Source organism: Coloeus monedula (genome assembly GCF_965178545.1).
Source record: "Coloeus monedula genome assembly, chromosome: Z".
NCBI classification, from domain to species: domain Eukaryota; kingdom Metazoa; phylum Chordata; class Aves; order Passeriformes; family Corvidae; genus Coloeus; species Coloeus monedula.
Window position 1 is genome coordinate 63,880,638 of NC_138822.1, and position 26,128 is coordinate 63,906,765.

Sequence of the window (26,128 nt, forward strand, 5' to 3'; positions counted from 1 at the left end):
CGGAGCAGACGGCGGGAAGCGGCCATGGTAGTAACGGGCGGGAATGGGCGGCGGGAGAATCCCGGATGGATCCCGGCGCTCGGGGGGATCCTGGCGTTTTGATATCCCGGGGCTGGGGGGGGCTCTCGGCCTCTGGGGCCGCGGAGCTCCTTTGTAGGGAGGGCTCTGGCTTCCCGGCTGGGAAGGGGCGATGTTCACCCCTCGCCTGTGAGCGGGGGTTGCCCGCCTCACGTCCTCCCGCCGCTGTTGTGTTGCAGGGGTTCGTGTCGGGGGCGCGGGAGCTCTCTGTCTCACCGCTTTCGCGATGTTATTTGTACCCTGTCTATGTTTTGCTTCCCACGGTGCCTTCGTGTCTCTTTTCACAGACCCGCTGTCAGTCTCCTCTCCTCTCCCGTCTCGTCTTCCCGCAATTGGTCGTTTTATGCTTGGTCGCATGACGCGTTTCGGTTTCTTAATGTTTATAAGTATATGAGGGGACAGTGCCAAGAGAATGGATTCAGGCTCTTTTCGGTGTTTCTGAGCAATAGGACGAGAAGCAATGGGCAGAAACTGATGCACAAGAAGTTCCACCTGAACGTGAAGAAGAACTTCTTTAATGTGTGACTGAGCACTGGAACAGGTTGTCCAGAGAAGGTGTGGAGTCTCCCTCACTGGAGATATTCAAGCACCATCTGTACACAATCCTGTGCCATGTCCTGTGGGATGACTCTGCTTGAGCAGGGAGGTTGGACAAAATGACCCTCTGTGGTCCCTTCCAACCTGACTGATTCTGTGATTTTTTCATAAAGCCTTGGCTAGCGTAGAGCCTGCACTTGGGACTGTGTGTATTTTTTACCTAATTATGTAGTCCTAAAACAAGGTAAAAAGGAATAACATGTTAAAAACTGGAAGATATTAGTATTAATGCTAAAACAGCCTTCAGTTTTCATGTATGGCATGAAAATAGAAATGTAGTTTAACCATACTGAAATAGGGAAAACTGCAAGCTACAAGAAAATAACATCTGAAAGTGACACTTGAGCGTGTATACTCTGTAAGGTAGTTAAGAGCACAGCATTAAGGACTACAAACTGTTAGTTTGGCTTGTGAGAGCCCTGTCATGTCTCACAATATATACATTTCAAAATGTGTGAAATCCATGTGGAAATTTAAAGTCAACAACAATAGTTGTTGTAATCAGTTTTGTGTGATGGAGTTTTTTCTGGCTTTCTCTTCAGAGTTTTATTTCATACAATGCTTTCATGGTGATGAACTGTATTATTGCAGGGGACACAGGGGGAATAGTTTTTTATCCCACTCCAAGACCCCTTCCAGATTTCCATAGCCTGGGGTTCTTTTTCTCCCCCTCCTTTTTTTCTTCTGCCTCTCCACTATCCCCCTAGTCCCTCTTTGTTTGCCTCCTTTTAACGGTTTTTTGTCTGAGGAAAAACTAAGAATGCTTGGTTTCTTTCTTAGTTTCTTCTGGGCAGTGTTTGCTGGAGGCATTTCAGAAGTCTTAATAAATTATGTGAGCTGTTTCTGTTTTATATTATGGAGACATTCCAAGGCTCTTTAGAAGATAATGATTTTCCTTTGCAAATACTATGCTCATTAGTTCTTAAAATATTATGGTAACCTACATTTTGTAGTGTTCCGTTTTTAATTATGGATGCAACTAATTTTCCAGGAAGGCTTAGTAGAAGTATTGGCTACCTCTGAGTTCTCTTGTGTAATTCCAGCATTCACTGAGATATCCTGATTTTCTTTCCTCATCCACTTTACTATGAGGTACTTGAACTTTGGAAGTACTAGTTGAATATTTTACTCCTTTTAAATTGGGTTTTTGACATAATTTTCTCTGTGTTTTTGTTCTGAAAAGAACAAAAGATTGAGTTAGTAATTTGTGCATCAATAAGAAGGTGGAGAGGTGTAATTCTTGTTTAGATCTTTATCCATTTTTAATGTTTCAATTTAATCTCAATCTGTTTGGTGGTCTTAATGATCCACTAAGGTACTTTTAAAGGCTTCCTGCATCTGGTACATCTAGCCTGTTTGTTGTTGTCCCTTGAAAAAAAAATTTTGGCCCTTCTTATTTTTCCCCTGTTAATTGCTGATGTCATTCAGGTATGACACTTTACTGTGCCATAAATTGAGTCCCTCCTGATAGGAGAGAATTTGCTGAAAGTCCTTGCAATGAGTTTAAAAGATAAAGCGAGATGTCTTCTGTAGTTTCAGTGCTTCCAGATAGTTGTTTATTAAGTCTTATCAGAGGAACTGAGCCACTAGCGTGACCCAGGTACAGCATGGAAGGAGGAAAAGTAGGAGTGAGAGCCAGTGAGAGCAAGGGAGAGCAATTATCAAGATTTACACGGCCTTTTAAAGATATTTTAACTAATAGTTACTAAAAATGTACATTATTTTCACTTTCTTACCAATTATTCAGTAACACGGACAGGAACTGTGGAATTTTCTATCCAATCATTCCAAACTACTTTTACTGCAGAATATGGAGTATTAGAAGAAGGAGAAGAAGGTCTAGAGAAGAACAACAATCCTCCATTTTGATATTTTTTACTCTTATCTATCTACTATAAAGAGAAGCCTAAAAGCTCTAAATTTTTCACCCTGTGACAATCTTACATAGTAGTCTATAACCTGATTCACACCACTGTATTTTCTAGTTGTTGTCTGACTGTTGGTAATTTTTTCCAAGGTTTAAAGCTATACCAGTGTTGTCCAGCAGGCAAAAACCCTTAAAAACAGGCAGAGAAATATTCTCGGCACTCTGGGTTCCTACAAGGTATCTCTTAATTGAGATAATTAGGATTCAATTTCTGAATTTGTATGTGTTTGTTTCTGACCCAACAGTTTCTCAAAGTTTTTAATTTAACTTGGGTTGATTTTTCTTTGGCTGCCCAGATGCCCTATCTTTCAGGTTCTTTTGTTTGTTTTTCTAGTAACTTTGAGGATGCTTAATATAAATATTCTGAATTCAAATGAAGGAGAAATAGATTAGTACATTTACTGACAGAGCAGAAGTAACTGCTTAAAAAGTCTGCATATATATGGAGGTAGAGTGTGTCTTTGTAGATATGAGAGTCTCTTATTGTTTCTATATTAAAGTTCTTGAAAAATAAAAAAAGCCTTTGCAGATAATCAAAGCAGTTATGAAAATTTACCACTTGTCATTGAGTTTTAAAAGTAAATTATTAGTGTCTTCTAATTTTACTGAGTTATATAGTTAGCTGATTTTACTTAATGACTGGGTGCTTTCTAGAGTTACAGGGGAGTTAGCTAAAAGCTTTAGATTAAGGGAGTTTATTCTGTTACATAGTTGATCTGAAGTGGCAGATACGATTTGGTAACCGATATCAATTATTGTAGATCTATATGGTAACTGTTCTATTTGCTTGTTAATAGGCTGTATGTTTACCAGAAATCGCTAACGCAGGTGGTCCTGTAAATTACAAGGAAGAACTCGTGGAGGAATGTGAGAGTATTTGGAAGCAGATGGAAGAGGTATGTAAATATAATTGATAGACCAGATTTATTATAAACCTTTTACAGAATTATTTTATTCACCAGATGCTTGCCCCAATCCCTCCAAAGAAACCATTTCAATAAAACCAAACCAACAAACAACCCCCCCCCCCAAAAAAACCCCACCAATAGAAAACAAACCAACCAAAAAAAACCCCAAACAAACAAAAGAAAAACAACAAAAAAAAAGAAAAAAGATCTTCAGAAAGTTCAAAGGTAGAAGTGCTGGCAGGAGTGAAGAATGCCTTGTAGTGTCAATGTGCTGATGCTATGAGTTAGTTAGCATTGGAGCACATGTTAAAATTTTGGAAAATTAAACAATTTACTTCTGCTGTGGTAGTACCAGCATGCTGAGACCCTTCTGTCTTCAGTCTCACAAAAGATGGGATTCCAGTTCACATGTACTTTGGCTCTTAAAGGAGAGAGAGAATAGGGAAGAGAGAGAGGCAGAGGAGGACAATGATGTTTGCATAGGCTTATGTAAAGTGACAGTTACATTGTCATGGTTAATATTTCTCTCTTGATACATGGTGCAGTATGCTAACAATAACACTTTAGGGCTGGTTATTTTTATTTACAGGATTCCCAGAAAACATGAACTTCTATCAGTTCTGTGGGAATACTGTTGTTCCTTTAAGATTCTGCTGAGTTTGATGAAAAGTCATGTTCTAGATTTTAATTTCAGGGTCTTAATCGCTTCACTCAATTTTGTGTGGTACTTGCATGCTATTTGCTTGAGTTCTGAGTTGTAGGTTCAAAGTATTAAAATATCAGAAACTGAAGTAAAAGTACTTCCAAATTTAGAGTAGAACAAAGTACAGACAACTCACAGTGCAGTAATTTTACAGAATTTGATTCAAAAAGACTAACATGTCTTTATTTCTTGTTGAGTATTCGGGTAAGTTTGCATGTAACAAGTGGCGGGCAAGTCTGTGTCTAAGTTTCTGAACTTTTGTTTGGCACCGTTTCAGAGGACCTGAACTTTCTTTCAAATTTTCAAATTAGAAGGTAAATTTGAATGTTTACTATTTTGAATTTAATTGAAAATATTTGATATCTTGTATCTCATTCCCACCATGCCCAAAATAATACAGGAAGTGATGTGTTAGTTTTGGAAGTTGATAAAAACAGTAGGATTTGTATTACTTTGATTTTCCGTCCTGGATGCACTGATGCTTCAGCAAAAGGTTTAAACTAATAGTCTTTTAATTAACTCTTAGGTTATATGGTTACACGTAATATTCCAATGATTGTATGTCATCATGAGCAGTTTTTGTGGGAGAAATCCTGTATAGTGTTCTGGTATCCAAACATTAACAGCAAGGTTTCCAAAGTACTGCTTAGTAGTTCTGCTGTTTAGTAGAATACATCCTGCCTTGTCATGAGGCAGGTTAAATTGGTGGCGGGAAAAAACTGAGTTTAGCAAGTGTCTCCTGTTTATGCTTTGGATATTTGTGATGGCCTGAATTTCAGACTGTATATATATCCCATTGCAGTCATGGGAGCTGATGTAGTGTACTCCCAAAAATAAGACTGCTTCTGAATTTTACAGTATACTGCCCTAAATTACTTAAAATTAAAAATGTGTACTATAATGTGATTGCTCTTCTTGGAGATCCAGAAGAGTAGCAGAAAGTGTGTTAACTTCTCAGTAGCTTCCCTGTTTCCCTTTTCCTTCCTAGTTTCTCATGTTCTTTCTTCATCTGTTCAATGCCTTTCCCCATATGAACTTCTCCCTCATAACTTGCCTTTTTTCTCAAATGATGCATTTTTCTTTAGCTGCTGCTTTTCTACTTCTTGGTTAATTAAGTTGTACTTTACTGTGCTATGATTTCAAAATATTTCTTAATTTGCTCTTCTGGGTTAGGGTATAAGGGATGTGGTAGGATCTAAGTTAAAATTCTTTTATTCCTATATTTTGAAAGTTATGTTGAAATTTCTAAGACTTGTGCTTTTTCTTACAAAAGAGAAGAGTAAACAAACTTTCTTTGTGTTTTATTTGTTTTCTATCAAGTGTCAGAGCAAGCTAATGCTTCTAGGAACAGACACACCGCTACAATCAGATGCCAAGGTAAGACAGTGGTTTTTTTAAGAATACTTAATTTTCTGTTAAGACCATAGAATCACAGAATGGCTTGAGTTAGAAAGGACCTTAAACATCTCCTAGTTGTAACCCCTCTGGCATAGGCAGGACACCTTCGTCTAGATCAGGTTGCTCAAAGCCTCATCCAGCCTGGCTTTGAACCCTTCTAGGGATGGGTCATCTGCAGCTTCTGTGGGCAATCTGTTCCAGTGTCTCTGTGCTTATACAATAAAGAGTTTCTTCCTAATAGCTAATCTAAACCTGCCCTCTGTCAGTTTAAGGCCATTTTCCCTTGTCCTATCACTACGTGTGCTTGTAAACAGTCCCTCTCCTTTCTTTTAGGCCCCATTCAGGTACTGGAAGGTGCTATAAGGTCTCCCTGGAGCCTTCTCCAAGCTGAACAACCTCAGTTTTCCTCACCTGTCTTTATAGGAGAGGTGTTCCAGCCCTGCAGTCATCTTTGTGGTTCTCCTTCAGACTTACTTGAGGGAGTTCACATCCTTCTTATGCTGGGGACCCCAGAACTGGATGCAGCACTCCTGGTGGGGTCTTACTAGAGTAGAGGGGCAGAATCCCCTCCCTTGACCTGCTGGCCATGCTGCTTTTGATGCAGCGATTATGATTGGCTTTCTGGGCTGCAAGTGCACGTGTCCAACTTCTCATCCACCAGGATCCTGAAGTCTTTCTTGTCAGGGCTGCTCTCAGCCTGTAATGATGTTGGGGATTGCCCTGACCCAGGTACAGAACCTTGTGCTTGGTCTTGATGAACTTCATGAGTTTCATACTAGCCCAGCTCTCAAGCCTGTCCAGGTCCCTCTGGATGCCATCCCTTCCCTGCAGCGTGTCACTGCCCCACACAGCCTGGTGCTGTCAGTGAACTTGCTGAGGGTGCCCTTGATCCCTCTGTCCACATCCCTGACAAAGATGTTACACAGTGCCTGTCTCAGAAACAAGGCCTAAGGAACGGCAACTCATCAGTGATCTCCACCTGGATGCTGAACTGTTGACTGCACCTCTGAGTGTGACCATCCAGCCAATTCCTTACCCACTGAGTGGTCTGTCCATGAAATTTGTGTCTCTCCAGTTTAGTGACAAGGATGTTGTTCCAGACAGTGTCAAATGCTTTGCACAACTCCCAAATAGATGACATCAGTAGCTCTTTCCTTATCCACCAATGCTGTAATCCTGTTACAGGAGGCCACCAAATTTGTCAGGCATGATTTGCCCTTCAAGTCCTGTTGCTTAACACCAATTGCCTCTTAATTTTCTACTTGCCTTAATGTCATTTGAGGAGGATCTGCTCCATGATCTTGCTGGGCACAGATGTGAGAATGACCACTCTGTAGTTCCTGGATCTTTCTTTATCTCTTTTTAATAATACAGTAGTATGTCTCCTTTTCCAGTCAGTGGGATCTTCACCAGACTGCCATGACTTTTCAAATATGGTGGATAGTGGCTTTGCCACTTCACCTACCAGTTCCCACAGGTGCATCTGTGGTGGGTTTGATCCTATCTGCCCACCAGGTGCCCACCTTAGCTGTTCACCACTCCCCTCCTCATCTGGACAGGGGAGAGGAAATATAACTGAAGCCACATGGATCGAGATAAGGACAGATTTTCTCTTAGTAACTTTGAAAAATGCAACTAATAAATGACTAACATAGGCAGCAAAATGGGAGGGGAGGGGGTGTAACTTCAATACCTATTTGGACTATTTCCTAATCAGTGCATATATAATTTCTTCTTGTTAAATGTCATTGTTACACTGCCTCTCACAGCATCCTTCTGGACACCTGCCCAGCTGTGGGATGAGCAGGTTCACGGTGTGCTGGGTGAAGACCTGGCTGAAGGGCAGAGCTCAGAGGGGTGCAGTGACTGGGGCTGCATCTGGCTGGTCACCAGCCACCAGCGGTGTTTCTCAGGGTGCAGTTCTAGGGCCAGTTCTGTTCCATGGGTTTATCAGGGATCTGGATGAAGGACTGGAATCCACCATGGGCAAGCTGGCTGATGACTCCAAACTGGATGGTGCTGTTGACGCTCTTGAGGGACAAGAAGCCTTGCAGAGGGATCCAGCTGGCTTAGAACATTGGGCAGTCATCACTGGCATGACATTTAATAACAATGAATGATGGATTCTGCATCTAGGACTTGAGAGCGATGCTGGGCACAAGGATAAAGCAGGAAAGGAGTGGCTGTTGGGCAGCCCTGCAGGAAGGGATCTGAGGGTGCTGGTTGACAGCAGCTCAGTGGGAGTCCTCAGTGTGCCCTGGCAGCTCCGAGGGCAAACAGCATCCCAGGAGCTTGAGCACGGCACTGCCAGTGACAAGAGAGGGATTATCCCACTGTATTCAGTGCTGTGCAGCCTCACCTGGAGTGCTCAGGGCAGTTCTGCACCCCACAATTTTAGAAGGTTGTGAAGGTCCTTGAGTGCATCCAGAGGAGGGCAACAAAGCTGTTGAGAGGGCTGGAAGGCCATGTCCTGTGAGGAACTGCTGAGGACTTTGGGTGTCTCTATTTTGTAGGGAAGGAGCTGAGGGGTGACCTGCTTCCTCAGGGGTATCTTATCTCTGATACCCAGTGATATTATGTGTGGGAATGGTTCAAAAATACACGAGGGGAGGTTCAGAGATGACATTAGAAAGCATTTCTTTACTTATATGAACCTTCCTCTGAAGGACCTTCACAACTCTGCCAACTCTGACTCTTTCTCATTTTCCCCTTTGAAAAAATAATAGAAACATTTCTTGATCCCTGTGAATGACTGTAAAATATTTTAAGGAATTAGTGTTCTGTTGTAATAGATGCTCTTTTGCTTTCTACTATATCAACTAATAACTCAGTTTCTGTCCCGTTCTACCTCTTTTTATGCCAGTGCAACTCAACACACTTCAAGAGATGTTTCTTTTCTTGTTACACAGCTTTCCTTGTTAATGCTGCGATGGAAAACTTTAACAGTAGATTATCGTTGGTGGCAATCGAGAAATCCTGAAAGTAAGTAACTGTTTCCCTGTAAAGAGTGCTTATATAAACTTCTGCAGAGTTTCTTTCATCTAGGCCATGGGTATACTGAATGTCTGCTGATTGTACGTTCATTTTATAACTACTTAAAAATTGAAATAAATTTAATGCTACTAAAAAAAGCAGCATATATGGTTCATTTCTTCATTATTTTTGCACTTCAGTTCTAAGTCGACTTGAAATTAAAAGTGAATTCCACTGTAACTTAATCGTATGATTCTGCACAAAGAAATGCATGATTAATACCACCATTCATCAGTCAGCTGAATGGAAAAACAACTATTAGCAGATCTCCTAACCAAATAAGAAAAGTTCATTGTATTGTTACCCACCTTCATATTCTTTTCTGATTGTTTTTTCTCCATCTTTCATTTGTATTTCCTTTTTAGAACGGAGCTACTTTGGCAAATAATACTGTCTTCATTTTATCTTTTAAGAAACTGATACATTTTTCATCTTTGCAAGTATTGCTAATAAGCTAACAGTAATTGGTCTAGATGTATTTTTAACCATACATCCTCTGATTTTTTTAAATTAATATTTTACAAAGGTATGTTGTTGTACGATGTGCTAGTTGAAACTTAGACTTTTAGTGCTAAGCCCATTATTCTGTAGAAAAAGACGTATTTTGAATTAACAGGGATTGGAGATTTCAGGTCAAGATAAAGTGGTAAGAGACACTAGAATTTTTAAACAACAGGAGTCCAGAATGCTTCCTGATCCTGAGAAGCACAAACCACTGAGACTATTGGTAGTTCTTACATTTGTTAGGCATTATCAGTCAAAAGGTATGAATTCCTCAGTTCTTCAAAATTCTCTTTGTACATAAGCATCAGTGCTGACTGATTTCACTCTCTTGCAAGGCTGATGTGGCCAGACACTGGAAATAAAAGTATTCAGGATCTAAGTGTGAGTAAAGTAATCTTTGTTTTCAGATGTCCCATATGGTGATTCCTAAAACGGTTCACACTACACTATCATTAATATTCTGGTAGTACTCCCGGTTATGTCTCCTGTCAAGGACCTGTTAGCACCTGTCAGTCCAGTAAAACTTCTAGTTAATCTTTAAATTAATATATCGACTCATTTGAGTATTTTTATGCCAGTAGAGGCTTGGTTTTATAGTATTTGCAAAATTAGAGGAATGTGTTTTAGACAGCACATGATGATTTCCAATGTTTTGTCATTTAGCCAAATGGAAGTACCTTTTCAGATCAACATTAGAGGCAGTTCTCCAAATTCTTTCAAAGTCTGTATACTTGCTGCATATCACCATCGAATAAGAGACACTGGGAAAAAAATATTTTTCTTTCTTATAAATAGGTATTTTTAATCTATTAGAATAAATTCATAGTTCAGTGTTGTAAGCTCACTCCAAGAACTGTCAACCTCCAATGCTGCTGAGGTATGTAGACCAAAGGCATGTCATTGAATGAATTTGGGACATACTGGTTCCTGGCTGCTGTTCATGAGTAAGCTGCTGGTTTAAAGCAAATTAATTGAAAGCACCTAGTTTTTATCTGGGTAAAATACCTGGCCATTAGATTTCCTTAGTAAAATATGTATATTTAACTTCAAGCTATTGGCTTAAAAATATCCTTGGCCTATTTTTTTGGCTTGATGACTTGCTTTGTTCAACCATTTTTGCTTATTCCCAGATATTCTTATTAGAATCTTAATTTTGTAATAGAGAAATTATCTATTTATAATTAATACGTTGCAGCCAAATTTTTGCCTTTTTTGGCTCCCTTTCCAGTGGAAGAAAAAAAAGTTGCTGCTAAGAATTAGAATATAGTTATGGTGCTTTTATGAAAAGAAGGAGTCCACTTTGCTTATTTCTCTGTCTTGGCTTCTTTCTACCTACTATTTGTTTTGAAGGAGGAATTACTTAATTGAAAACATTGTCTGATTTTATCTAACTAGAAATAGCAGAAATACTGATTTAATACAATTTACTAATGGAGCATGAATGTCAGGCTGTCTTGTTACTTTGGTTTCTGCTTTTAGTAGTGGCCAGTTCATTTCCTGTAAATGAGGGCCTGTCAGCATTTCAATCTTAAACTTTGTTTTTGGAGGTTATAACTTGGTAGTTCTACATTTTTTTGAGCACAATATTGGCAAACAGACTTGAATTCACGATGCAAATTTTATTTTTGTGAAGCTTTTACTTTAGTCTCTTTTTCACTCCCACTTTCTGGTATTATTTAAGTAGCTCTAGGTCTGCTAAATCAGCTGAATTAAAACTTTTTAAAAGGCATTTGGCTTATAAAAATAGAATTTAACTTTTACCTTTGCAAAATAAGGAAGTGAAAGCAACCATATTTTAAACCATTTAAAGCAGTTGTGGTCTCTGCACAATTTCTGTTTTTCTTTGCAAAATAGCAGTATTCTGCCAAATACCTTGTTTTATTTTAGTATGAGTTTCTGTATAAACATGTGCATAGTGTTGCTTTTACATTCCTAGCATCTGGTAGTATTTTGCTTAGTAATTGTACTGTGTATCACTAGGCAATTCTGTCTGATGTTTGACTTTTGAGAGTGTAGTGATTGTGAAAACAACTGAAAAAGATTTAACTGATAGTGGATTGAGCAACCCACGAGCAACCCATGAATTTACAGCAGCAGCTGGCATAAGTGTGTTGTCCCAAGGTTTTAGATCTGCATTGTTCCTTTGCTAAATTATGGTGAGTGATTCCTTTTCCAGGAAGACAGGGCCTTCTATACTGATACTCACGCAATGTGAACATTGAATGGGAAGTATGAGCTCAGGATTAGGTATCTAGAAATAAAGAAGTATTATAAGGCAATTGTAGAAATTGATAATAATTGGTAAGGGAGGGCTTATAAAGATCATGTCAGCAGGAAGGGGCAGGGGGAAGAATTGTATGGGTTTTTTCAAATATGCCAATGAATGTGAATAAAAGTGCACCAATGAATTTTATCACATGTAGGTAGGATATTAATGTAAATAAACAAATCTTACTCTAATAAAGCACAGACCACTATCTCCCACAGCTCTTAAGCTTAATTTGGGAGCACAGTACTCAAGTTTTGTGTCAAGATGGAGAAACAGTAATTCTCTAAGTAAAAGGAATTTTATTGAAGCATTTAATATAGTGCATTTTTAAGTCAGTAGTTTTTCTGATTTTCATCTGAAAACAAACAGTGCTTTTAAAACTACGAATCTAAAGCTTCTTAAAATTTGTTGAGGTAAGTAATATAACATTACCAAAGAAAGTACTTTTCTGAATTTATTAAATCAACTGTATGTATTTAGGAGATGTTTAATGCTGTCATGAGAGGGTTAAGGGTTTTCTTTTTGTTAAAGGCATTCTTCTATTTAAATAATTATTTGTAAGATTAGTGATTTCAAGCCCAAACTTGCACAAAAAAATCTGTCTTACAAAGATTTAAATCTGTTAGAATAGCTTTCATATATCTCCTGTTAGTGTATTGAAATAGTTTAAAGAAGTCATGTTTATGCAGAAGCTGCAAGTTGACATGGATCTGAGAATTGACTGGAGTCTGTTGAATGCTGTAAAATACAATAATTCAGTTTTTATTCTGAAAATGCATGAGTCATAAATCACTGCATTTTGTAGAAGCATTCTGGGGAAACATTTCTATGTTCTTGAACTGTGCTTTGCTTTCCCTTAGATATTGCTGTTGCTCAGGGTTGGAGTTAGGGTATTGGCCTTGCCGGACCTTTCATCTCCCTATATATAGCTGTTCTTGTGAACACTAAGAATGGTGACATGCTTCTGAAGTTATTTAAACTAGGTTCTGTAGTCCTGATCAAGCATTTGGGAGGCTGTTTAACAAGGAATTGGAAGACTGGAATAATTTGATTGCCCACATTGGTAATGTTGTTTGAATGCCTTCTGCTGAAAAAATCAGGCTCAGTTGTCTTGAAGTATATGGAAATGTGGTGTTCATTCATTATGTACCTACACCAATGTACTTGGAGCTAGTTCAGTATAAAAAATGACACACAAGCATTAACATTGCACTTTTTTCAGTCTAATTTAACTTGCTGAATAGTGTTAGTAGGTTAGCCCAGCAGGATACCACAGCATGTGGTTAAACTGCTGCTGACAGCCAAAATGTTTTTTAGAAGGTACACAGATTTCTCTCTAGCCAGGCTGCTTTTCAGTATCAATAAACCTTTATCATCCAGTGCAAAAAATAACCTATTCATTTTATTTTTCAGTAATTTCTACCAATCCAGATGTACTGTTAGAATTAGGAAAAGAAGAGGTAAGTATTTTTGTTTGTAAGAGATAATAAAATTTTTTGGGGGAAAAAAGAAAATCAGTATATACAATTACTACATTTTCCTATGACTGTTCCTAGGGTGGACTACTGCTAAAATACAGTGTCTTTTCCTTCAGCCATTTTTGTTGTTCTAATGCTTTTTTTTCCCTGTAGTATAACTAGTAAAATTTCCTAGTTGTGATAAATGAGGTTTAAATTGACTTACTGCACAAGTCAGTGGGTAATGCACAATAAAACAGTATTTTGCCTCTGGATATGCCATCTAATCACAGTAGCTCAACAAACTCATCTGCATGCAACGAAAATGGTGTGATAATCAACATCCCTGCTACATTAATGCTCCAAGGCCTCACTCAGGATTGGAGTCCCATTGTGCTGGGTGCCACCAGGAGACAGAAGTCTCGTGCGAAGGAGAGTGATGACCATGCCTTGCAAAGATTTAGCTGTCATCTTTAACATCATGCAACAGGGCCCATTTCCAGGGCTGAAGCCTACACACTGTACTTTTCAAGATTACCTGCATTTAACATTGCACAAGTGCTTGGGCAAGAAGATCCACTCAGAATTGAGTGTTTCAAGATGATCCATGGCTGAATTTTAATTGCTAAGTGGACTCTGTCACAGAATGTCTGGAGTTGGAACGGACCTCTGGAGACAAAATCATAGAATAGTTTAGGTTGGAAAAGACCTCTAAGATCCTCAAGTTCAACCACCCAAATCCACCACTAAACCCTGTCCCTGAGTGCCTCACAGGATTGTGTTGAGGTGGCTTTTGAATATCTTCTAAGAAGGAGACTCCACAGCCTCTCTGGGCAGCTTGTTACAGTGCTCAGTCACCCTCCAGTAAAACAGTTTTTCCGAATTTTCAGACAGAACTTCCTGTATTTTAGTTTGTGCCTGTTGCCCCTTGTCCTATCAGTTGGCACCACTGAGAAGAGCCTGACCCTATCCTCTGACACCTGCCTTTAAGATACTCGTGTGTATTTTTTTTAACAAGAAGTATAATACATTGCATTTCATAATAAAAAATTACGTAATATTATGTGCTACAGGGAAAAGTCAGTTATCTTAGACATTGAGTTCTGTGGCAATAACTTGCAAGTAGTTTGTTGAATTCCTCCATTGGAAGAAAGAGCAAATCAAGAATGTCTTGTAGGTAACATTACACTATATTGATGGGACACAGGAATGCTATGTGACTTGAGAATATTCCTATGTCTAATGCTTTCTAGTATCACTCACAACAGCAAACTCAACTGCTGTTAAGAGTCACTATCAAAAAGTTGTTAGATTACACACTTTGATTTGCCTGTATAGATATGACATGTTGGTCTGATGTTTGAGGATTCCAGTTTTTTTCAGATGTTGTATATATGGAGCATATTTGCTTCAGTAGCATATTTTCAGAATTTTTATTTCTTTGAGCTAAATTCTCAAGTGCTCCTATTTTGTATGGAAGCAGAAAAAATACATCCAAGTCATAGGCTTATAATAGAAAAAGCGGAAACTGTTAGAAACTTTATTATGTAGAAGAACATAGTCCTCTAACAGGGGCCTCATCAACTGAAATGAGTATCTGAAGAGGATGGAGCCAAGCTCTTCTTGGTGATGCCAAGCAATAGGACAAGAGTCAATGGGATGCACAAGAACATCAGGAAGAGCTTCTTCACTGTGCACTGGAACAGGTTGCCCAGAGAGGTTGTGGAGTCTCCCTCAGTGGAGTTTCTCAAGAACTGTCTGGATGCAACCTGTGCCCTGTGCTCTTGGATGACCCTGCTTGAGTAGGGAGGTTGGACCAGATGACCCACTGTGGTCCCACACAATGGTTGAGGAAACTTCCCTGTCCAACAATCCAGGAGCCACTGTGTCAGTCACTAAGCCCATTTGCAGATACACACCCCACACTCACACAGTCGGATCAGGTTTCCTTACCAGCTCAACTCCAGGTCTCCTTCTTCCCTTAGGCTCACACATCCTGATCCTTAAAAAATTTAATTATGGCATAATAACAAAATAACAGCTTGAGCTGGATGCCTCTGAGGAGGGACCCAGAATGAAGGAATTTTATACCCTCAAAGCCGAAAGGCTTTTATACCCTCACAGTGTAAACATGGAAAAGTCCAGGTGTCATCAACCATGTCTCAATGTCCCCTCACCTGGCAGGGCCCCTTGTTCTGCAAAGAGTTGGCAGTTCATGGCTTCTTTCCAGGGGCTCTTGCCAGAGCTCAACCCAGAGCTCAACCTGCAGCTCCCACTGCAGCTGCACCCTGAGCTACCTGCTCAATGTGTTCCTCAACACAGCCTTACCCATTCTGATTCTGTAATGAAAGACCCAGCCCACTGAGAGTCCACTGTTCCCTAGATTCAGCAATGCCTATAGCTTATGACTACAGTAGTTTTATTTGTACGTATTTCCTGTCCCAGATATGTCCTTAGCACTGAGGATCATGTAGTTCTTGGATGCAGTTAGTCTCCCTTTGCAGCATCTTCATTTTCTACACATTTTATGTTGGTACAGTTAGTAAGGATTCCTTCTTGCCAGCAGCTGCAGTAATTTAGACAATAGAGCCCTGGTGCTGTAGACGTTTTCTCATCAGTTGTTCATCAGCTGAGCAGTTCATATGTGTGCTCCACAATCTGCTTCAAGCTCTGTAAGCTTCAAGAAGACACTAATAAGCAACTGGTTACAGTGACATTTTGAATAGCTCCTGTATTTTAAACTGGATTTTAATGTTTATTAAGAAATTGCAGATGATTTTGTCCCTCTTTATCGGATTTACAGATGTAGCCTTACATAGAGCAAATACTGGGCTACCTGCAAAAAGTAGTTTAATTTCTATTTTTTTATAGTTGCAGAAAATAAAAAGTGATCTTGAAATGGTGCTGTTAGCAGTTCAGTTAAAGAATAAAAAGCTGGAAGAAGATCTGGAAAGGTAATACAGTAATTTGGATTTAGGAATGCTGTAAGCTTTTTTTAAATTTTTTTTGACTGCCCAGGGAAACTATTTATCTTTTGTGCCATTTCCTACTTTTCACGTTTCAAAGAGAACAGCAGTGGTGTGAGGAACAGGAACAGATGCTAGATACTCTTAATAAAGCTGAAGAAGAGAAAAATACTCAAGTTGAACAATCTTCCACAGAAAGGTATTTCTACATTTTTGAGTTATAAATTGAAGAATTTAAATATTGAGAAGAGCAAATGAGCAACAAAACTCTTAAAATGTATTCCTTGTTTTCTTTAGTAGATCAAATAATTGCTCAGTAATCTATATTTGAAACATGGAAGTAATGCTGCTATATCCTGTGATTAAAAATGTTGAATTTATAAAAAGAGATAATAAGTGGGGATTTTTTTTACTTATAGAGGACTTTTTAATTACTTCATTTGATCCCATGTTCTATTGCTATGTTTTTACTATTAGTTTGAAAATCAGAGGATTTGATGAACTGAAAAGTAAAATAATGACATTAAAGACCTATAAGAAAGAACTTTTGAGTGCTTTGGGTGAATTCCTGGATCAACATTTTCCCTGTCCAGAGACAGGTAAAAATACTAAAAACAAGGTAAGGCTTTTCTTTACCTATTAAATTTGAAATGTTCAATTTATGTTTAATTAGATGCAGTATCTGTTTAAAGTCACTACCATTGAATCTGCAGTTGTATTTTGAAATAAGCGTAGTTCTTACAGTTGATCCTCTAGGTTTCACTTCTGGTTTTTAGGTTGTTTTATATTATTTAAGGCTGTTTCCAGCTGGGTATTTTCTTTCCTTAATGCATATATCCTTTACCCAATGAGATGCATAGCAATGTATTGTATTTCTTACTGAACTGCAAGCTATGCCAAATTTGGAAATGGTGTGGGGTTCAGTCCAAATTGACTCATTTTCTTTTTTACTTGACTGGGCAAGTAGATTCCTATTTTCCTTGGCAAGCAAATTTTAATTGTCTAAAAATGTTTTTGGAACAATAAGGAAAAGTGTTTATAATTATAGCGTAGTTTGGAATGTTAACCATCAGATTTTGTTCAGGAAAACTGGGTCAAAAATTATCTTAAAACTTCAGGGAAAATAGGCAGCCAGGGAGTATTTTGCATAATAAATTCAAAGTGTGCAGTAAAAATAAAACTATTACCATTACTATTTGATAGATACAAAAAAGCTATGAAAAAAGGCAGAGCTTGATTTTGATTTCAGGCACACTTAACATTACAGAAGTAGAAAAGATTTCTTTAATCCAGTTCCCTGTTATTTCAGATAACTACATAATATAATTTCTTCAATATTATTGTTGAGCTCCATTTTAGAACAAATAATTTTTTCTACTACTGTTTCTACTGTGTCTTTTCTTCTAATACTTCAGTACTCTGGTTAGAAACTGTCTCATAGCTTCCAGTCTAAATTTATCCATGTCTAACACAGATCCACTGGTATTCTTACACCAGAATTTTCCTTAGAATAGCTCTGTTTCTTTCTTGTGTTTATTGCCCTTGATATATTTATAGGCAGCAATCTCATACTCTCTTTGTTTTGCTAATTGAACTAGCAATGCCTTTATGTTCTCCTGTAAGATAGTATTTTTCAATTCCCTAGCGTATCGTAGTAATACCCATTTTCTATGTTTGTTTTCACTTGGATTCATCTTTTTTGCAACGTGCTAAGAAACAATATTATAAACAAAACTACTAGGTCATACCCATCACCAAAGAGATGTCAAGATCAAATGGAGATGTCAGGACATCTCAAAGTATTTAAACGTCTTATTTTGTTGAATCTTAGTTTTTTCTGCATACTCATGTGTTTGTTTCCTGCTGTTAGTAAATATGACATTTTGTTCTCAGTCACTCCAGTTTAGAAACGAGGATCTCATGTGGGACAGTGTCAAATGCTTTGCACAAGTCCAAGTAGATGATATCAGTTTCCCTTTTCCACAAACACTGTAACTGTTGAAGAAGGCCACTAAATTTGTTGGGTGCAGTTAGTCTTTAATGAAGCCATGTTGGCTGTCTCTAATCACTTAAACAAAAAAATGACTGATTAATTTCAACACAAGGTTTTATCTTCCCTTAGCCTAAATTTTATTTATGTATTTACTGAACTCTTAAACACAGTTTGTTTTCTGACCAGTTTTTTTCTTTCTTTTCATGCTTTGTGAATTCATAGCTTTTCTATATCTTTTGTCTCACTTGGATCACTTGGCTTAACTACAGATCCCCCCTTAATCTGCATCTGTCTCGGTTTTGAAAGACAGGTGTCTGCTAAGGAAGGCAGAAGCCCCCTTGAAATGGCAGATATAACCCCTTTTCCCTCCAAGTTATTATATTTGAAATCAAGGGCCTTTAGGCAAAGATGTGGGAAATAGGAATAACAGTTCTTTACTATTATATATCTATATGTGTATAACCAGTCAAACAAACAGCAGTAACTATGGCAGTAACAGCAAACAATCCCAAACCCAGTGCCAGCCTTCTCGGCTGTCGGGCCCTTTCCCCTCGGGTGCAGTTCCGCTCGCAGCCGGCAGGGGCGCTGGCGGCTCCCGGTGAGCAGGGCAGGTGCGATGGTTCCCCCGCGGCTGCAGGGGGCGCTCCGGAGCGAGCTCGGGGAGCACGCGGCACTGGCGGCCTGGGATCCCGGGAAGGGATGGGACAAAGGCTTCACAAACCCCTGGGCAGCCGATCCCGGAATCTCAGGAACAGCAGGCTGGAAACGGCAGGCGGGAGCAGCAGGCTAGAGCGGCAGGCTAGAGCGGCAGGGACGAACGCAAATCCCGGGTGGCAGGCGAGATGTATCCAGATGGGAGAACCCCACGGATGCCCAGGCAGGCAGGGAGAGCACGGCTACAACGCAGCGAAAGCTCGAAGCAGCAGTGGGGCAGGGCAGCCACAGCTCGGCCTCCAGCAGGGCAGGGAAAACGGCTTTGGGGTCCCGGCGTTGTTTCCAGCAGGAAATAAAAACGGCCAAAAAGAAAGAAGCAGCAGCTCCTTTCTCTGCAGCTTCTCTCTCCGGACACTCAGAGCGAACTGACCCCACACCCAGGTGTAGACAAAGGAGTAGCCAGGCCCGCCCCACTTCCTCTTTGTCTTTCTTAAGTACAGCTATTTGTCCCCTAGCAACATGCATATGGGAGAAAATTCCTTTAACAGGAAAAAAACTAAGACTAAACTAAAACCCCAACAGCATCTAAGTGAATAATTGAGAAGGCAGGACAGCCAGCCATTTTTCTCTACATTGTTAGTTACTGAGTGTCAGAAATACACATTGTAATCACTGGCAATTAAATTGCTGCTATGTTGATTCAGGAGAACCCCTTATTCACTTCTATTATCAGCAGTGAGGCTGGTTCAACAGTCTGGCAGCACCGAACTCTTAACTCTGCACATCAGTAATTTTGCTTCACTTTGTGGAGGCATCTTGTGTTCACAGTGGTTCTGTGTGAGGGCAAATGTACAGGGTTGATGTCTGTAGGACATGGCTGCAGCATAGTCTGAACTGCTCCAAGCCTCAGTGGTGTGGTTCCGCCCTCCTGTCACCTGGCACATGCATGTCAGATTGGGAGTGGGAGTGAAGACTGGGTCACAGCAGCTCAGGTTGGCTTCCATTGTCATGGCCCAACACCTTTAGTATAGGTAGTGACTGTAGTGACAATTACCTTGCATTTTAAATCTAGGATTAAAAAATACTCTTTTTTCCAAGATAATAATATAAAGAGTCAGAGGTTGAGGAATATTGTTTATGCAAATTGTCTGATTGGAAGGGTGAAGAAGATGCCTTTCAGGCTAAATAATGAAATGCTGAGCATCCTGCTTAAAGTGACTTAATAAGCATTAATTGATTAGAGGTACTTAGTGTATTAGTAGTAATTTTGACCAGGGAAACACATCAGTAGAGCCTGTGAAGTACCTTCATGTTTGCTCTAAGGAACTTTTGCAGATAGTGTAGATTCTATTTGCTCAGCTGAGTATGAAGATAAAGACACATAGATAGGTGTTATTGCGCTGTAGCTCCAGGATTTGCGGAGTTTCCGTGGAGCAGGCTCTCCATGGAAGCTGAAACTTCTAACTCTCTGCAGGTGAGAATATTACAAACTGTGATTGGAAAAAAGGATTCAGGACTTTCCTTTTACATATTCTTCTTTTTTGCTTGTATTCTTCTTCTGTTCCAGAAGTGGAGCTTGTATAAGGTGCTGCACACCTGTTAATATCTTAGGACCTAAATTGACATATCCAACATCAATGCTGAGAAAGCCAGTGGTATATTATCTCGTTTATTTTGTTGAAATAAAGTGCATAGGAAAAAAGAATAAAACCAAAAAATTAAAGAATCAGGTTACCATGCAACAGTACAAGCAGATCCAGATTGCTGCCAAAGGAATCTCTATCACTTTATAGACAAATGGCTTGATTTGCTTGCTACAAAGGAAAACAAGTAATTTTCTAGTGATATTTTATCATTGCCTCTTTTTTCCACCCAAAGTCTTTAACTGTGCTATTTCTTAACCTTGATAAGATAAAAAATAAGTATTCATTGTCAAGTCATGAAAAAATACTCTAAAGCACTATGAAATGAAGTCTTGAGTTGTGTCAAATTTGTATTCTAAACATTTATTTAAAGCTCATGTAAAATATTTTTCCCCAACAAATCTTGTTCCCAGAACCTTCTGTACTACATTATAAATGTGATCTACTTGGTTTTATTTAAATTGAAACAGACAGAAACATTATGATCACTTTAGATTAATCTCACTTAATAATTAAAAAAATGTTACATTTGAAGCATAGGATTGTGAACTCATAGATTTAAGTGCTACCCTGTATTTCTGTCAGGACTAAATCTAAGTAAAAGTTTTCATCTATTGAGTACTATGCAATCAAATAATTGTGTGATTATTTTACTTCATCAATTAACGTTTTTCCTGACTGGTTTGGGGTTTTGTTAATTTGGCTGGGGGGGGGGTGGTTATCTTTCCAGAACTCTTCTGCAGAGCCAGCTGTGGAACTGATAACAATGCAAGAAATTTTAGAGGTAAGATGTTTCTACTATGTAGAGATTTGAGGAATTTTTAAGTACTCAGATGTAACGATGATGATGATAGTAATAATAATAATAATAATAATAAAGTGTTTATTTTAAAGATAAATAACAGTATAGGGCATTCATATAGTTAATCTAGGATGATTATGAATGTTGTGTCTTCAAGAAGACTGCAGGGAGACACTTCATTGCAGCCTTCTAGTACTGAAAGGGGGCCTATAAAAAGAGCAACTTTTTACATGGGGAAATAGTTTTAAATTAAGAGAGATTTAGATAAGCTGTTGAGAAGAAATTCTTTACTGCGAGGGTGCTGAGGCATAGAAACAGGTTGCCCAGAGAAGCTGTGGATGCCCCATCCCTGGCAGTGTTCAAGGCCAGGTTGGATGGGGCTTTGAGCAACCTTTGAGCAACCTGACCTAGTGGAAGGTGTCCCTGCGCATGGCAGGGGGTTGGAACCAGATGATCTTTAAGGTACGTTCCAACCCAAACCTTTCTATGAATCTAAATCAGTTTCCTATTTTAATTCCTATCAAATTAAACCCCCAATTTTTACAAGAAGTGTGGCAATAATGTTCAGTTTAGGCTGGAGAATGGTTGTCTCTTACTTCTTGATTTTATAATGTTTAGTTCAAAGAAGTTTTATGCACCTTAGTGGCTCATGTTAGGAGAGACAAATACTATGTTTAACCAAAAAAAATGGCCCATTTCATGCTCTATTTTGTACTGTTTCAAGGAAAATATTTCTGAAATATACATTAACAGTTACAGAAGGACCAATTAATGTGTAGCTTCAGAAGGACCAATAGTCTTGTGTATTTACTGAATTATTAACTCATATGAAGAAATCAATTAATCCAATTCATGCATCCCTAATTGATTTTATAAGTATGCAAGCATTGCTTAGTATGAATTTTTATTTACAGTGCAATTTATAAATTTGAATTGCAAAGCATAATTTTCCTTCTTGTCTTAAATGTAGCATTTGAAGTGAATTCTCCTGTTCCTCCTCCTTAGACAGTTCTAAACATCTATATGTAAGATGGCCCTGGGGAAAAAATTCTTTTCTTGAGGCAAAACTTGACAGATAAAAACTTTCTGGTACTAAGATGCTATTATCTGATCACTATGATATTGTTATACTTTAATTTAAAGCCCAGGTTTTACATGATCAAAATCATTTTACATGCTTCACATATCTCAGCATACCCCTTAATGCCAAATCAGGCAGAGCTTGAAAATAGATCAGAATTTAGAATAGCCACAGCCCTCATGGAACAAGAATTTTAAAGTTCTTCTAATGCTTTAAAATTGCCCTTCATATTTTTCTGATATTGTTAATCTGAAAATGTGAACATATTCAAGTAATGTCTGACTTCCATTTGGAAGAACACACTATTTGAAAAATTCAGACTCATTTCAAATTTTAACTATCCTGACCTAAAGTGTCAATGTCCCTTACTCTTGTAACCTGGAAGGTTTTTCTTTGTTGAGTAGTGTGCTTCTCGCTTCAAGTCCCTGTTAAATTTGAAAATGTTTTCTTAGATACACATAAGAGTTACAGCCATAAAGGCTATTTTGGAATATCAGGTGTCAGAAAAGACAAGTAAAAATTTGTCTAAAATAATGCATTTGGACTAAATTCTCATAATTGGAAGTACAGAAGATATTAACTAGAACAATTCTGCAGAATTTTCTGAAAAAGAAGAGCAGTTGTTTATTTGGGTCTTTTTTTTAGTAGCAGTGAGTTAAAAAAAGAAAAATCTGGTAGTAAAAGGATTTTGAGTTTGTCTTTAGCAGACAATATTTTGTACTTACTGAAATTGGGAAAGTATAACATTTAAAAGCTCTGAGTAGAAAGATGAAACATCTAGGATGAATAGAAAGAGCACCATGGAATGGGTAAGATTATTTAATCTGTAATGTGTGCAATATTCCCCATGAGCAATATCATGAGGCCATGAACACGGTCTCCATGAACTGAAAAAGAATTACAAAATTGATTTTGTTTTTAACTCCATTAACAATTCTGTATTGAGATAAGGAATTTAGTCTATATTTATTCTGGATAAAAGGAGGATTCTGGTTCTAATTTTCTGCATCAAAAAAGATATTATGAAGTTAGTTGGAAGTCCTTTACTTCTACTTTGAACAGCTCTTATATTTCTTCTGTAGTCCTTTATTTCTTATATTGCCTACATTACAATAATTTGTATAAATTTGGTTAAAGGAGATAAAAATCTAGCTCTTTTGTTAATTTCCTAAATCTTACCCTTTTGGTCTTCCAGATTCTGATAAACAAATTAATGACCACACCACATGAACCTTATGTAACAATCAATGAGTCATTTTGGCCACCTTATATTGAGCTGCTGATGCGATATGGAATGGTCCTGAGACACCCAGAAGATCCAAAGAGATTGCGCCTTGAAGCTTTTCACAAGTAGTGTGACGTACACACGCACTTGAAAACAAAACAACACCAGTACTCTTACTTTGGGGCTGGGACATACTTAGGTTTCATAATAAGCTTTCTTAGTATCAGCCATCGTTTCTTGTGCTTTGGTTTTATATCAAGATTTGCATTGTGGAAGATTTTTTAAAGATGCTTAAAAATCTCAAAGATGCTTTTCTAAGATGCCAGTTCATGTAATAGACGAAGATGTTTACCAGTCCTTTTTAAAAATGATACTTTCTACATTGCTTTTATAGTTTAGATTTTTTAGATTGCTTGAAGTCTTCTCAATTTCCTTTAGTATTTTCTTGTATTCTGTAGAGGCAAAATTCAGAACAACACCACTCTTCCTGTACATGGTCTTGCAAACATTTGGAACTAACAGAGAGGTATCCTCTCAAGAATGTGTTATGCCTTGTTTCTTGGAGCCTTTGCAAACAAATTTATTGGCTTCAAGATAAACACTTAGGAATGCTGACACATCTTTCTGTGCAAAGTGCAGCAGATGGTGAGTCTGCACCTTTCACTGCATGCTTCCAAAATTGCCCATACTGTGTTATGCTATATTGCCTTACAGTATCTGTCTTCACTTTTTCAGACCTTCTTTATCAAGGTTTTTAATGGGTCTCTGTTCTGTTGCTCTCAACAGCTTCTAAATTATGTCAGTTGAGAGTTACCTTCTGACTCAATGCTGGCATTTTTTGTATCTTAGTCTTTTCTGTAGCCATTGTTATTGTATTGTATTGTATTGAGTACAAAAATTCTACTCTTGCATATCTGTAGTGACTAAAGCTTTGGAAAATAAACTTTGTTATTAACTAGATTGCAGTTTTTTATCGAGGTAGGAACTTTAGTGATTTTTCAGTTGATGGAAAAATAAAGTGTTGTATACAATCATTGAATGTTTACATGTGATGGTTTTTAGAATGGTGTTTATGTGATTTGATGTGACGACTTGTAAAGATGATGTAAGGACACATGGGAAAGGAAAGGGCAACCAATCTAATATAAGTTCCAATATAATTGCCCTTTTTAGACTAATGAGGTAGTAAGCAAAAAAATCATTCATCTTGTCTAGTTTTGAGTGATTGGGCATGGGTATAGACTGCAGTGTGTGTTGTTGTACATGAACATTGACTTCTTTTTGCTTCATACTACTTGTATAACTACCCTCCTGTTGTGGTTTAACCTCTCTTATTCCATTCACCCATGAGGTCTAGAATCTGACTAATCCATACATTTATCTTACAATGTTTTTAATTGAAAATTCAAATAGCTGCATTTTTTGGCTTTGATTTATAGCGTTGTCTCTTTAGGGTTTTTTCTTCATTTGTGTTTAAATGCTTTGTATTCTGCTATCCTTTCACGTTATTATTAATACTGCTCAGATACTTCATTGACCCTGGATGACTGCTTCTGTCGTGACATTGATAAGAAGAAGAAAAAATGTTAAACACTCAGTAGCCTCTTGTGTTTAAAAAGAAGAAAAATACCAACACATATCACCCGCCTCCGAAAACCAAACCCAAACCAAAGCACTGAGAAAGAGATAGGATAGTCTATAAACAAGAGCTCTAAAGAAGATGCAATATTAATTGTTTTTCATACCAAAATCAAATCTCATCCAAGTAAAATACCAGAATAGATTTAAATGAAACTACCTCACATAAAGCTTTACATTAAATTATGAAACTCACTGCTATAAAATATGTTGTAAGATTACATAAAAACTTTCAAAAAAAGCTTGTCGAGTTCAGATTTGTGAGTGATTATTAAAGAAAATTGGTAGTCAGCTGTTTCAGGAATCTCCATCCTACTAATTGTTGGACTTTGAGGAGATACACATAGATATTCCCTGAGATTTTCCTGCAGCTCCACAGTATCTTCCTGAGTTCTCTGAATCCTTTCTGCATAGGCCCTGGGTATGCTCAGAACCCAAAAGTTCAATGCAGTGCTTTTTCCTTAGGGTTGATTGAATCACTGCAGCAGAAGAAAAGCTGTAGAAAGAGATAATCCATTTTCTCTCATGGCCTAAAATGCATTGCCAGTTTTTTTAAAGAGAAGCTGGTTCAGACTGAAACGGAGCTAGCTGAAAGCTGTAGCTCCTAAAAAAATCCCAACAAGTAAATTGAAGCAAATCAAGGCAGTGATGAAGAACAGATCTTTATGAAAAAAAGCTGGGAGTAAGATCTTCCATCAGTACTTTCAACAACCAGGAAGGTTGGGAAGTACATTGAAAGAGTAATTTCTCAAGTTTTTCTCTCTGTGTATGTCTGAGTAACAGTTGTTGGTTTGGAATTAACACCTATGTTAAATGCTAATATTGGGGCTCTATGTGCATTCTGTGAAATTAGGATTTGTTTATCTTTAGCTTAACTGTCAGTTTTTAACTCTACAAAGGTTAATATCAAAAAAAGCCAGGATGTTAAATGAACATTGAGAACTACCAAGTGTGAGTAAGATGACAAACTGATCTATGAGCTGGCAGTGCGTCCTTGTGGCCAAGAAGGCAAATGGTATCCCATTGGGTGCCATAGGAAGAGCAGTGCCAGCAGGTTGAAGAAGGTCATCCTGCCACCCTGCCTGTGCCTTTGCTTCTTTTCTTTTAGTTGACCAGCAGTTCCCTACTCAGCCATACCTGTCTAGGGACAATCAGGCTTCTTGGTAAACCTAAATCTTCGTGTTATAACCCATGCGGATCAAGACAGATGTCAGGATAACAAGCTGCAAAAAGACAGATTTCTGTGATTTCA

At 38.2% G+C, this 26,128-nt stretch overlaps 1 protein-coding gene across 1 annotated transcript; it reads left to right on the forward strand.

Moving 5' to 3' along the window:
• Positions 1-9: 9 nt before the first annotated feature.
• On the forward strand, positions 10-24,233 carry CENPK (centromere protein K). The gene is made up of 10 exons (XM_082301977.1): positions 10-27; positions 3,400-3,498; positions 5,534-5,590; positions 8,521-8,593; positions 12,831-12,877; positions 15,746-15,828; positions 15,941-16,039; positions 16,318-16,459; positions 20,861-20,914; positions 23,209-24,233. Exons 1-10 carry the CDS (start codon positions 25-27, stop codon positions 23,365-23,367), a joined length of 816 nt encoding a protein of 271 aa, XP_082158103.1. The 5' UTR covers positions 10-24; the 3' UTR covers positions 23,368-24,233.
• Positions 24,234-26,128: the final 1,895 nt, after the last annotated feature.

Coding starts and splice junctions, on each gene's coding strand:
- CENPK (XM_082301977.1), top strand. Junction 16,040..16,317: donor GAACAATCTTCCACAGAAAG/GTATTTCTACAT, acceptor TTTTACTATTAG/TTTGAAAATCAGAGGATTTG. Junction 16,460..20,860: donor GTAAAAATACTAAAAACAAG/GTAAGGCTTTTC, acceptor TTATCTTTCCAG/AACTCTTCTGCAGAGCCAGC.